Genomic DNA, 14394 nt, shown 5'->3' on the forward strand with positions numbered 1-14394 from the left:
AAGTGGGGATGGACTGGAGAGGTTCAAGAAGGCAGCTCACCACAACTTTCTCAAGGGCAATACGGGACAGGCAATATATGCTGATCTAGCCAGTGATGCTAAGATCCCATGAAAGAATTAAAAGATGAATAGAGGTGAACAGATTTGTGAGGGGTTTTGATAGGGTAGATAAGCAAAAATTGTTTCCACTGGCAGAAGGATCAGTAACCAGAGAGACATAGATTTAAGATGATTGGCACAATAGTCAAAGGAGGATGAGATTTATTTTATGTGCAGTGAGTTGTTGTGATCTGTAAAGTGCTGATTGAAAGGGCGGTGGAAGCAGATTCAATATGAACTCTCAAATGGGAACTGGATAAATATTTCAAAAGAGTAAAATCTGCAGAGCTATGGGGAAAGAGCAGGGGATTGGGACCAGTTGAATAGATCTACAACGAGCCAACACAGGCGTGAATGGCCAAATGGCATGTTCTGCTGTGCTGTACTATTGAACGATTCCAAGTCAACCAATCAGCTCACCTTTATTCAAATCTCCAAGTCGTAATTCAACTTGTTCGATAATTAATAATTTACAACATAATCCATTGTCAGTACAGCATACTTATCATTTTGGTATCAAGTCGCTGGTAACGCACAGCATATCACGTGACACACAAAAGTCTTTGCAATCAGACCCGTGTGTTTGAACATCAGATTCTGACAGAGCCTCCGATCCGGCGAAGACTGTTTGAATCCAGGGATCATTCCAGGTAAACTGAGGGTTGGAGTGAGTGGGTCCCACTGGTATCTATCTGCCTGACTGGCAATGCTGCAGTTGTTCTGGTGAATGCCACCTCCTGATTCAGTCTTCTGGTAAACCTCTACTCAGGGTATGGAGGGCTGAATGGCCTGAGAATCCACGACACCACCCTTCCCGCCCCCCCCCACCCCCAACAGATAGGCAGAAGGGGGATTGCCCTCCCTGCCTTAAGGTACTTGTCTCACCAAGTGTGTTGCTGTTGAAATATTGAAGAGAAATAAAATCCTTTGATGGTGAAGTGGGTTCGAATCCCATCGTCTCTATCAGTGGACCTTTAACAAAAAAACAAATCTTGTTCTGTATTGAAATAAAGTCCAAAGTCAGCTTTTAACCTGTTCCAGTAAGATTCCTGCTGACTACTTGACTGGAAATAGTTAATTCAAACTTCACCATGTATAATAAAATTGGTTGAGTCCAACAGCACTCGTATATGTGAGGGTTTGGTTTCTTGTTGACTGGAATGTTGAACAGTTTGGTGTATTAAACTCAGGCTTGCTCAGTCATTTCCACACATGACAGAGACTGGCTTCTAACACGGTGAGGCGGCAAACATGAGGGCAAAGAGGTTTTCCATTTCAAACAGGCATCACAGACTGGCTAATCGCTATGTAGCATCACTCCCCATACCACCCACTATGTATCACCCACTGTTCTCTGTGCCGACATTATATCACCTCCCTCTACATTGAACATATAACCAGTATATTTACTCTCTGTGCACAACACATTGTAAAACTATTAAACAGTGATGTCCAAATGCTTTCACTTTTTTTTTTACAATATCATATCTGCACCTTAAATAAGGACAATCAATTACCAACATGTTGCTGGAGTTGCTTTTGCTGATGGGAACCAGAGTTGTGGTACATTTCACTGGATATCCTGAGAAAGCTCAGCACCCGGCCCTGCTCCTTGCCCCAGTGACTCAGACAGACGAGGGAAATGAGTCCATCCACAACCTAAGACTATTCTTGTTAATTCCAATCAGCTCATTTTGGCTCTGGCTTCACTCAAATCAATTTCTCCTGACTGAGGAGTTGCACACAGGGCATTGAGATCTGCTTCAGGTCAGAGGGTGCAGGGGGAGTCGAGGCTGGGATCAGATTGTGCTCATTTTAACCTGAGAGATTTCACTCTGGCTTTTCGATTCCATTATAAATTCTTCTGCCCCACATTGTAAGAAGGCAAATGGTATGTTGGCCTTCATTGCAAGAAGACTTGAGTACAGGAGCAAATCTTACTGCAGCTGTACAGGACCTTGGTGAGGCCACACCTGGAGTATTGTCTGCAGTGTTGGTCTCCTTACCTAAGAAGGGATATACTTGCCAAAGGTTCACCAGACTGATTCCTGGGATGGCAGGATTGTTGCATGAGGAGAGATTGGGCTGACTAAGCCTGTATTCACTGGAGTTTAGAAGAATGAGAGGGGATCTCATTGAAACATATAAAATTCTGACAGGGATAGACAGATTGGATGCAGGGATGATATTTCCTCTGGTTGGGGGTCTAGAACAAGGGTCATAGTCTCAGGATACAGGGTAGGACTGAGACGAGGAGAAACTTCTTCACTCAGAGAGTGATGAACCTGTGGAACTATCTACCACAGAGGCTGTGGACACCAAATCACTGAGTATATTTAAGTAGGAAATAGATAGATTTCTGGACTCTAAAGGCATCAAGTGGTATGGAGAGAGAGCGGGAGTATGGCATTGAGATAAAGGGTCAGCCATGATCATATTGAATTGTGGAGCAGGCTCGAAGGGCCGAATGACCTACTCCTGCTCCTATTTTCTATGTTTCTCTATTTATAATGGGAGCAGTGTATGTAAACATCACACTGCAATCACATCCTGCTACCATTGGTGGCAATGTAGCAGCTCCATGACAGGTGAGGTGTCAATATGTGACAGAGTTACAAAAGCAGTTTTATTCAGGTGGACACAGGAATTTAGAATGGAAATGTTTGGAAGGACTATGTCCAGGGTGAAAGCAGCAGAGTTCCTGTTCAACAATGGCCTCCTCTCCCCTGCTCAGCTACTCACTCCTGGGTTAGTAATTCCTGTTGATCTATGACTGACCATTGACCATCCTGGGGTGGTCTTTATCCCATTCCCCTTTGAGTGAATAAGCAAGTGTGGGGACAGAGAGAGAAAATACATTGAATAAACCCCCACACGTGATGAGCCAACAGAATTTCTTCAGATAATCAAGTGCCACAGGGAGTCACTTTGAGAGATGAAGTATAACACTAGTGTTAGCACACTTTATCGTAACACAGATTGTGGAGCTGGGTAAACCTGGGCTGAGGGGGTTAGGGAGGGTAGGGGGAGGGTGGTAATCCCGTTGCTATGGTGATAAAGCTCTGGTAAACTGCAACTTTCCCAGTTCAGTGTCCAAAACTTCCACTCCGAGCAGACTTTGTCCAACGTGTGTCACCAAAGATGTCAGCGGAATCAGGCTACTTTTAAACTGTTACATGTTGAACTGAATATGAGCCACAGCTCTGATAGTTAGAGGCTTGTGTTTAAGCCTGACTATCGTCAACTCCCTCTCCCTTGTCCCCAGTGCTTTTTGGATGTGCAGATTATTCCTGTTCCCTCATTTAGACTTGGAATGCTTATGGCTGATGTCCAGGCGAGACGATTCCACATAACACTGATTCTGGAGGGGATACTCCTTTTGTGTTTTCAACCTTACTGGACAGAAAGTTCTTGGACTGTAAGCGAGCTGGAATTAAATTGTTGCTAACCAACCTAAGAAGATTATATTTTGCAAAGTGCAGGTTCCTAAATGAAAGGCCACCTTTGTTGTGGCAATAAATGAGTCAGTCAGTGTTCACAACTGTGTGTGTGTCCCCTCAGATATTTGATAAACTTGACTGGCTCCACAGCGAGCTGCCTTGGCTTTGGATGTTCATTAACTACGAGGCCTGAAGTCTATCCGATTTGGATCGACCCGGAGTACATGGTCAGCAGCAACATGATTGTAAATCCAGTCAGCAGGCCTGCATTTTGGATTCCAAACACCAACAATGAGGTTGATTCCTCTCCATCCTCTCCTTTGCTCACCTCGTTCATCTCTGGGAACTGTTGAGGGAGATGGAAGAGTGGGTGAGACAAGAAATCACAGAACATTGGATCACCTCACTGAACCTTCTGAAACACAAGGCTCTGTTTCCCTGTACTTCATTCGTCAAGTTCCTCTCCGCAGCAGAATTACAGACTTGGCCAGTCGTTCTCTGGCCTGTGTAAATCGGCTCATGCATAGATACTGTGGGCCCACTCGACAGAAACATTCCCTTTGGACCATATGTTCCATATTTGTGTTTATCCTGAATGCATTATACCCACCCTAATCCCATATTCCTCCTTTCTTTTAAACAGCTGCCTATCTGACCTATTCTTAAATGTTGCACTGATCTCTGCTTCAATGACTAACTGTAGGAGTAAATTCCACAGACTCACAACCGGTTTACTCATGTCCTTTGGGGAAGGAAATCTGCTTCCTTAGCTGTGAATCCAGACCCACAGACATGCAGTTGACTCTTAACTTCACACAGAAATGGCCCCATTACTTACCATGTCTGCCAATGCGATGTAGAGGAACATTCCACCAGCCAGCGCGAAGATCCAGTTGGCAGAGAAGTGGCTCCCAGCGAGGATACCAAAGGCCAGGCCCAGGTAGCAGCAGCAGGCTGACAGGAAGTTGAAGAAGAGAGCCTGCTGGAGGCTCATGCCAGCATTGAGCAAGATGACAAAGTCACCTGGGAGAGAGAAAGGGGGAGGTGGAGGGAGGCAGGGAGGCGGGGACGGGGAGGGGGAGGGAGGCAGAGAGGAAGAGGGAGGCAGAGAGGGGGAAGGAGGCAGAGAGGGGGAGGGAGGCAGAGAGGGGGAGGGAGACGGGGAGGGGGAGGGAGACAGGGAGCGGGAGGGAGGCAGAGAGGGGGAGGGAGGCAGAGAGGGGGAGGGAGGCAGAGAGGGGGAGGGAGACGGGGAGGGGGAGGGAGACGGGGAGCGGGAGGGAGGCAGAGAGGGGGAGGGAGGCAGAGAGGGGGAGGGAGACGGGGAGGGGGAGGGAGACGGGGAGGGGGAGGGAGACAGGGAGCGGGAGGGAGGCAGAGAGGGGGAGGGAGACGGGGAGGGGGAGGGAGACAGGGAGCGGGAGGGAGGCAGAGAGGGGGAGGGAGGCAGAGAGGGGGAGGGAGGCAGAGAGGGGGAGGGAGACGGGGAGGGGGAGGGAGACGGGGAGCGGGAGGGAGGCAGAGAGGGGGAGGGAGGCAGAGAGGGGGAGGGAGACGGGGAGGGGGAGGGAGACGGGGAGCGGGAGGGAGACGGGGAGCGGGAGGGAGACGGGGAGCGGGAGGGAGACGGGGAGGGGGAGGGAGACGGGGAGCGGGAGGGAGACGGGGAGCGGGAGGGAGACGGGGAGCGGGAGGGAGACGGGGAGGGGGAGGGAGACGGGGAGCGGGAGGGAGACGGGGAGGGGGAGGGGGAAGGAGGCAGAGAGAGACATCAGCTTCAGTTACGCACTCTTCCCGCAGTATCACAGTGTAAAAGGGCAGGGGGGGGCATTCGTGGAAAGGCCAGGGGAAGAAGGAAGGCAGGTGGTATAAAGGACAAGATGGGGAGTAGAGGAAGGTGAGGTGGGAGGATGAAGTTGCTGACCTACATTGGTTTCCAATGAAACAATGCCTCCATTTTAAAGTTCTAAATTTTGTTTGCACATAAGGAGGGTCCTTGCCCCTCCATATCTCTGTAGCCTCCACTAGCTCCACAACCCCCTATTTCTGTGCTTCTCCCATTCTGGCCTCTTGAGTATCCACGATTTTAGTTGCTCCACTATTGGTGGCCATGCTTTCAGCTACCTGGGTCCTGAGCTCTGGAATTCTCTCTTTAAACTCTCTCCTCTCTGTCTCAGTTTCCTCTGGGACCGGACAAGATGCATCCAAGAATATTGAAGGAAGTGAGTAGAAATTGCAGGGGCACTGACCATAATCTTTCAATCTTCCCTAGACTCAGGGGAGGTGCCAGAGGACTGGAGAATTGCAAACATTACGCCCTTGTTCAAAAAAAGATTGTAAGGATAAGCCCAGCAATTACAGACCAGTCAGTTTAACTTCAGTGGTGGGGAAGCTTCTAGAAACAATTATTCAGGATAGAATTAGTGGTCACATATAAAAATATGGGTTGATAAGGAAGAGCCAGCATGGATTTCTAAAGGGGGAATTGTGTTTAACTAACTTGCTGGAGTTTTTTGAAGAGGTAACAGAAAAGGTCGATGAGGGTAATGCTGTTGATGTGGTGCACACGGACTGTCAAAAGGCATTTGATACAGTGCCACACAACAGACTTGAGAGAAAAGTTATTGCTCATGGAATATAAGGGACAGTAGCAACACGGATACAAAATTGGTTGAAAAATAGGAGGCAGAGAGTAATGGTCAATGGATATTTTTCGGGCTGTAGGAAGGTTTGTAGTGAAGTTCCCCAGGGGTCGGTATTGGGACCCTTGCTTTTCCTGATCTATATTAATTATCTAGATCTTGATGTACAGGGGACAATTTCAAAGTTTGTGGATGATATGAAGCTTGAGAGTGTTGTGAACTATAAAGAGGATGGTGTGGAACTTCAAGAGGACATAGACAAGTTGGTGGAGTGGACAGATAGGGGGCAGATGAAGTTCAATGTGGAGAAGTGTGAGGTGATGCATTTTGGTAGGAAGAACATGGACAGACAATATAAAATAAGGGGTGAAATTTTGAAGGGGGAGCAGGAGCGGAAAGACTTGGGTGTATTTGTTTATGGATCATTGAAGGTGGCAGGACAGGTGGAGAGAGCAGTTAATAAAGCATATAGTATCCTGGGCTTTATTAATAGGGGCATAGAGTACAAGAGCAGGGAGGTTATGCTGAATTTATATAAAACACTCGTTAGGCCTCAGCTGGAATATTTTGTACAGTTCTGGGCGCCACATCATAGGAAAGATGTGAACACATCGGAGAGAATGCAGAAGAGGTTTACAAGAATGATTCCAGGGATGAGAAACTTCAGCTATGAAGATAGATTGGAGAGGTTGGGGCTGTTCTCCTTGGTGAGGAGAAGGTTAAAGGTGACATTTTATAGAGATGTTCAAAATCATGAAGGGGCTACACAGAGTACATGGGAGAAACTGTTCCTGCTTGTAAAAGGATCAGGAATGAGAGGGCACAGATTTAAAGTTATTTGCAAAAGAAGCAAATGTGATGTGAGAAAAAACTTTTTCACACGAGTGGTTCGAGTCTGGAATGCACTGCCTGGAAATGTGGTGGAGACAGATTCAATCGAGGCATTCAAGGGGGTATTAGATGATTATTTGAATAGAAACAATGTGCAGGGGTATAGAGGCAAGGCAATGGCACAAGGTCATAATGCTCATTTGGCGAGCTGGTGCAGACATGATGGGCTGAATGGTTTCCTTCTGTGCTGGTAAAATTCTGAGATTCTTTAAGACGCTCCTGAAAACCTACACCTTTGACCAAAATTTTGGTCATGTGCTCTAATAACTCCATATGTGACTTGGTGACAAATTGTTTCCAATGCCTCACAAAAATTACAGAATTGTTGCAGTGCAAGAGGCCGCCTGGCCCATGCCATCTCTCCATGGAAGCAATTTATCCAGTGCCATTCCCCCCCTTCTCCCCGTAACCCTGCACATTCTTCCTTTTCAGATAACTGTCTAATTCCCTTTTGAATTCTTCCGTTTAATCTACCTCCACCACACTCTCAGCTAGCCCATTCCACATCTTAACCACTCGCTGCGTGAAAACATTTTCCCTCATGTCGCTTTTGCTTTTCTTTTTTGCCAATTGCTTTAAATCTGTCCCTGCTCCTTCTCGATCCTTTCATGAGTGGGAACAGTTTCTCCCTATCTACTCCGTCCAGGCGCCTCATGATTTTGAGCACCTCTATCAAATCTCCTCTCAGCCTTCTCTTCTCCAAGCAAAACAGTCCCAACCTCTCCAATCTATCATCATAACTGAAGTTCCTCATCTCAGGAACCATTCTTGGAAATCTTCCCTGCACTCTGTCCAATGCCTACATCTTTCCTAAAGTGTGGTGCCCAGAACTGGACACAAGACTCCAATTGAGATTCCATTTTCATCATGTTTTTACTACATGAAAGGAACAAGAGAATTCTAAGTTGTTAGGGGTGAGTTTTAAGATCATTAATTGTTCAGGAGCTGGTTAGATGTAGTAACAGGTTGTTGTTGGGAACCAGGGAAAAGGATTAGCTGCACAGCCCCCTGATCATCAGCCCACTGTCTCCACGTGTCAGCATTTGCCTTATTAGTCATGTCATGACACCCCCTGCCCACATGCAGATACCTGGAGGTATCCTGACCTCCCCAACCCAAGACTGAGTTTACACTCCCCTCACCACCCCTCTCAAGATGGAGAGGACTAGACTCACCGAGCTCATGGGGGAATTCCTCACAAAGGATTGCCACGGAGGTGCTGATCCCCTGGAAGACAGAGACAGTGAAGGAAGCTCCGATTGCAAGGCCATCAATAAAGTTGTGCAGTCCATCACTGAGAGTGATCATCCAGGCCAGAGTACCAATGTCAGAGTAACGGTTCCCCTTCAGCCAGTAACAGGGCCCTCCTGCAGCCTGCTGCAGATCCTGCGGAGAGAAACAAAGAAACATTTTACACAAATCATCCCCGATCCCAAATCCAATCCACCACCCCAATCCTGATCCACTACCCCAACACAGAGTGTTTCTGATCGAGTACCAGGACCATCTTGGGAAAGACCAGAGAATCAGTTGAGGTCGTTAGAGGTTTAACATTGGTGTCCTTACAGGTACACAGGGCTCAGTACAGGTTTAACATCGCTGTCCCTACAGGTACACAGGGCTCAGTACAGGTTTAACATCGCTGTCCCTACCGGTACACGGGGCTCAGTACAGGTTTAACATCGCTGTCCCTACAGGTACATGGGGCTCAGTACAGGTTTAACATCGCTGTCCGTACAGGTACACGGGGCTCAGTACAGGTTTAACATCGCTGTCCCTACAGGTACACGAGGCTCAGTACAGGTTTAACATCGCTGTCCGTACAGGTACATGAGGCTTAGTACAGGTTTAACATTGGTGCTCCTACAGATACACGAGGCTTGGTACAGGTTTAACATCGCTGTCCCTACCGGTACACAAGGATCAGTACAGGTTTATCATTGGTGTCCCTACAGTTACACAAAGCTCGATGTCATGGAGCTATTATTGTATATAATATTATTGGAAAAGATTTTTCTTTTAAAATAGAGGTTTAGTCTGTGGGTGTGTCTTAATTGGATTAAAACCAGCTCGTCTGAGTGCTTTGATGTATATAAGTTTTGATATGTAAGAGAGATAGTGTGCATTCGCATTTTTTTGAATAGAGCATTCAAGACGTAGGGTGAAAGCGGAAACCTATCTAGTAGTTACGAAGCCATATGTTTATATTACTAATAAAATTGGTACTATGAAAGGGGTTTTATTGTTAGAGGGGTTTAGTTCAGAGGTTGTAATTACAATGGGAATAACATTCAATGGGGCTGGTAGGTATGACTTCGGCAGTTTTCGGGTGTGCAGGCAGAGGCAATGTGAGATCAAAGTGAAAGGAACCTCATTTTGAATTCATAAGGTAAAAATGCTTTGCCTGGTGTTTGGTTCAGTCTATGGGTTGCTGTTGTCTTAATGGAGATTAGTTTGGGAATTTGTTAAAAGTTATGATAGTAGTAATTTGTAGCCATGTGTATATATATTTTACCTGTGTAAATTAATAAAATGTTTCATTTAGTTTAATGTAAAACCTCGAGAACTGGTGGTCTGATTCCTGAATCAGAGTCTCATCTCAAACATAACGCATAAAATTACAGGTTATGACAATTATTTAAAGTTTCCCTCTGGGATTTTTAAATAACTCTGCTTTACCAACTGCATCTGTCATAACACTCGGTACAGGTTTAACATCGCTGTCCCTACAGGTACACGAGGCTCAGTACAGGTTTAACATCGCTGTCCCTACAGGTACACAAGGCTCAGTACAGGTTTAACATCGCTGTCCCTACAGGTACACGAGACTCGGTACAGGTTTAACATCCACTGTCCCTACAGGTACACGAGGCTCAGTACAGGTTTAACATCGCTGTCCCTACAGGTACACGAGGCTCAGTACAGGTTTAACATCCACTGTCCCTGCAGGTACACGAGGCTCGGTACAGGTTTAAACATCACTGTCCTAACAGGTACACGAGACTCGGTACAGGTTTAAACATCACTGTCCTAACAGGTATACGAGACTCGGTACAGGTTTAAACATCACTGTCCCAACAGGTACACAAGACTCGGTACAGGTTTAAATATCACTGTCCCAACAGGTACACAAGACTCGGTACAGGTTTAAACATCACTGTCCCAACAGGTACACAAGACTCGGTACAGGTTTAAACATCACTGTCCCAACAGGTACACAAGACTCGGTACAGGTTTAAACATCACTGTCCCAACAGGTACACAAGACTCGGTACAGGTTTAAATATCATTGTCCCAACAGGTACACAAGACTCGGTACAGGTTTAAACATCACTGTCCCAACAGGTACACAAGACTCGGTACAGGTTTAAATATCACTGTCCCTACAGGTACACAAGTCTTGTTACAGGTTTAACTTCGCTGTCCCGGCAGGTATACGAGGCTCAGTACAGGTTTTACATTGCTTCCTGCCTCAGCTGAGGGTTGAAGGGGAGGTGTGGCCTTCCTCCCTCTCCATACTGACCTGCACCGACATGGCCCCGGTAATGGCTGCCTCCCCCTCAGTGGAATCCTCAGTGAAAATCCTCTGTTCAGCATCCTCACTATGGCTGGATGGCGTGTGACTCAGATCTCCATTTTGAAGTTTTTCCATCACTCCGTCCTCCTGATCGCTTTTGCTGCCGTATTGCTGAGCTCTGTATTGGCTGTGGTTTGGATCCAGGTCCCGCTTAAATAAGAGAAAAATTATTTTTGTCAATGTTTTTTGCACCTTTCCCTGAGCCGTGTCTGTTAAATGGGCTAAGAGTTGAACCCTGAGACTGGAGGGGAAGGTTGAGTCTTTGGAATGGTTTAAGAGATAGTGATGAGGATGATTCCCAGTTTCCTCAGCTACTTTGACAGGCCCAGGGAGCTTGGTCTATTCACCTTGGAGCTTTGACCTGATAGAGGCTGACTCAATGAAAGGTCTGGATAGTATCTCAATTGATTTCTCCAGTTTAACAGTTCATGGAGAAGCAGGAACAAGTGTTTAAACTGTGTACATGTAGAAACAGAAATAACAGCACAGAAACAGACCTATTGCCCCACACTGGTACATGCTGGTGTTTATACTTCTCATTAGCCTCCTCCTTCCCTACTTCATCTCAACATATCCTTCTGTAGTATATGAGTGGCAAATACAGGGTTAATGTGGGACTAAGTACAGGACTGCCTGCACAATGATGTAACAAGGCACATGACCCAAACCGAGGGTCAGTGTGATGTTGAGGAGAGATGTAGAAAGACCTAGATATGGAAATAGGTTCTTGCCTGTACCCTTTACTGTATATATGTATATCATTACAAGTAGAAAATAAAGACTTGCTGTTAACCTATTGAAGACTACGAAGACTTCTTTAAGAGACACCATTCTGAAACCAACATCCTCTCAACACCTATCTCCCTAATGTGTTTATCCAGCTTCCACTTAATTCATCTATACAATTCGCCTCAACCACTCCCTGTGCTAGCGTGTTCCATATTCTCACCTCACTCTGGATAAGGAAGTTTCTCCTGAATTCTGGATTAATTCAGCAAAAGGAAGGTGGGAATAGACATGATGTTTGGTGGTGCTGTTTTTCCCAGAGAGCAGTGAGCCTCTGGAATGTGGGGTGAAGGGAGGACAAGGTTTTTTTATTCTTTCACAAGATGTGGGCATTGCTGGCTAGGCCAGCATTTTCAATGCCCATCCCTAATTGCCCTTGAGAAGGTGATGGTGAGCCACTTCTTGAACCACTACAGTCCATGTGGTGTAGGTACACCCACAGTGCTGTTAGGGAGGGAGTTCCAGGATTTTGACCCAATTACAGTGAAGGATCAGTTGTTATATTTCCAAATTCTGATGGCGAGTGACTTGGAGGGGAACTTCCACGTGGTGGTGTTCCCATGTGCCTGCTGCCCTTGTCGTTCTAGGTGGTAGAGATCATGGGTTTGGAAGGTGTTGCTGAAGTACTCTTGGTGAATTCCTGCAGTGCATCTTGTAGATGGTACTCACTGCTGCAACTGTGCATCGGTGGTAGAAGGAGTGGATGTTTGTGGATGGATGAGGTGCCGATCAAGTGGGCTGCTTTGTCCTGTATGGTATCAAGCTTCTTGAGCATTGTTGCTGCTGCGCTCATCCAGGCAAGTGGGGAGTATTCCATCACACTCCTGACTTGTGCCTTGTAGATGCTGGACAGTCTTTGGGGAGTCAGGAGGTGAGTTACTCACCGCAGGATTCCTAGCCTCTGACCTGCTCTTGTAACTACAGTATTTATATGGCTGATCCAGTTCAGTTTCTGGTCAATGGTAACCCACAGGATGTTGATAGTGCAGCATTTCAATGATGGCAATGCAACTGAATGCTAAGGGGTGATGGTTAGATTCTCTCTTGTTGGAGATGGTCAATGACTAGCACGTATGTGGCACGAATGTTACTTGCCATTTGTCAGCCCAATCCTGGATATTGTCCAGGTCTTGCTGCATTTAGACATGGACTGCTTCAGCATCTGATGAATCATGAATGGTGCTGAACATTGTGTAATCATCAGCAAACATCCCCACTTCTAACCTTATGATGGAAGGAAGGTCATTGATGAAGCAGCTGAAGTGGTTGAGCCTAGGATACTACCCTGAGGAACTGATGTTCTGGGACTGAGATGTTTGACCTCCAACAACCAGAACCATCTTCCTCCTTTGTGCCAGGTATGACTCTAACCAGTGGAGACGTTTCCCCGATTCCCATCGGCTCCAATTTGGCTAGGGCTCCTTGATGCCACACTTGGTCAACTGCTGTCTTGATGTTAAGGCAGTCACTCTCACCCCACCTCGAGTTCAGCTATTTTGTCCATGTTTGGGGCTCTAATTAGTTCTGGAGCTGAGTGGCCCTCGTAGAACTGAGCGGCAATGAGAGGGAGGTTGGGAAGAGGCCAATGACAGTGATCCTGTTGTTAGAGGGAATGGGGAAGGCTTGATGGACGGTGCTGCATTCAAACATGACGAGCATTACACCAAGGCCTGAAACCCAAAGCTCTCAAGTGGTATGCATTTTGGGTGGGAAACCCCCACTGTCTCAGAGCTAAACACAGGATGTGGTGAGGAAATGGAGGCTGATGCAGATCAGTCCCCAGCCTTTCCAAACTGTGCACCAACATCTACAACCTCCTGTTTTCTATTGCCCGATCCAACCGGTTTTCGGCGCCTTTAACACTTCCGAAACTAAGTGAAGCAAATGGAGAAAGGGCAGTTTGCATTTCTCAGCCCTGGTTTTGTTTGCAGCAGTTTTCAGGAGATGAATCATTAGCCCTGCAGCTTCAGTCATCCTGTCACTCCACAAGGCCAATCACTACCTTACCTTATCTTTGGGTCTAAGCACCATTTTCAGGATTTTCTCCGTGAAGAAGAACAGGTAGAATCCCCCAAATAGCACGACTGACTTGGATACATAATCAGCTTCCCTCGGGTCAAATCCAAAGGCCTGAGTGAGGGGAACACAGCATAGTGTTAAAGGGAACCAGTGCAGAATCACTACAATCAGCCGTTTGAAAACACACAGCGTTTAACCATCAAACACTCCCTACACAAACACACACAGACACACACACACATACATATATATATACACAGCCAGGAACAGAATACTATCAATCCAGAGCAAAGCCCACTGAATTCAATCTGTTCAAAATGGACCAGTTTCAAGTACTCCGGGGTTAAACTAATAGCTGCGATATTGACAAACAATCTGCAGCTTTCAGGGGGATTGGTCAGCGGGAGAAGAGAGGTGGGTCAGGGGGAGAAGAGAGGCGGGTCAGCGGGAGAAGAGAGGCGGGTCAGCGGGAGAAGAGAGGTGGGTCAGCGGGAGAAGAGAGGTGGGTCAGGGGGAGAAGACAGGTGGGTCAGTGGGAGAAGAGAGGTGGGTCAACGGGAGAAGAGAGATGGGTCAGCGGGAGAAGAGAGGTGGGTCAGCAGGAGAAGAGAGGTGGGTTAGCGGGAGAAGAGAGGTGGGTCAGCGGGAGAAGAGAGGTGGGTCAGCGGGAGAAGAGAGGTGGGTCAGCGGGAGAAGAGAGATGGGTCAGCGGGAGAAGAGAGATGGGTCAGCGGGAGAAGAGAGGTGGGTCAGGGGGCAAGAGAGGTGGGTCAGGGGGCAAGAGAGGTGGGTTGGGGGGAAAAAGAGATGGGCCAGGGGGAAAGAGAGATGGGTCAGAGGGACAGGGGGTGGGTTTGGGGATGGGTCAGAGGGGGGTCGGGTGGGTCAGAAGGAGAGGAGATAGTCATTTTAGTGCAGGAGACATGTTGAGTGAAAGATG

At 47.0% G+C, this 14394-nt stretch overlaps 1 protein-coding gene across 7 annotated transcripts in view; it reads right to left on the minus strand.

Moving 5' to 3' along the window:
- Window positions 1-505: 505 nt before the first annotated feature.
- slc39a14 (solute carrier family 39 member 14) overlaps window positions 506-14394 on the minus strand; it is a 46713-nt gene continuing 32824 nt past the window's right edge. For all 7 annotated transcript variants that reach the window (XM_078565383.1, XM_078565379.1, XM_078565385.1 and 4 more), the window contains 5 exons: window positions 13443-13565; window positions 10596-10799; window positions 8248-8458; window positions 4378-4562; window positions 506-3885 (listed from right to left, as the gene is read on the minus strand). In XM_078565383.1, the coding sequence (XP_078421509.1) occupies window positions 3736-3885; window positions 4378-4562; window positions 8248-8458; window positions 10596-10799; window positions 13443-13565 (873 nt within the window). In that variant the 3' untranslated portion in view covers window positions 506-3735. The remainder of the gene's footprint in view (window positions 3886-4377; window positions 4563-8247; window positions 8459-10595; window positions 10800-13442; window positions 13566-14394) is intronic.

Source organism: Cetorhinus maximus, chromosome 20 (genome assembly GCF_964194155.1).
Source record: "Cetorhinus maximus chromosome 20, sCetMax3.hap1.1, whole genome shotgun sequence".
Taxonomy (NCBI): domain Eukaryota; kingdom Metazoa; phylum Chordata; class Chondrichthyes; order Lamniformes; family Cetorhinidae; genus Cetorhinus; species Cetorhinus maximus.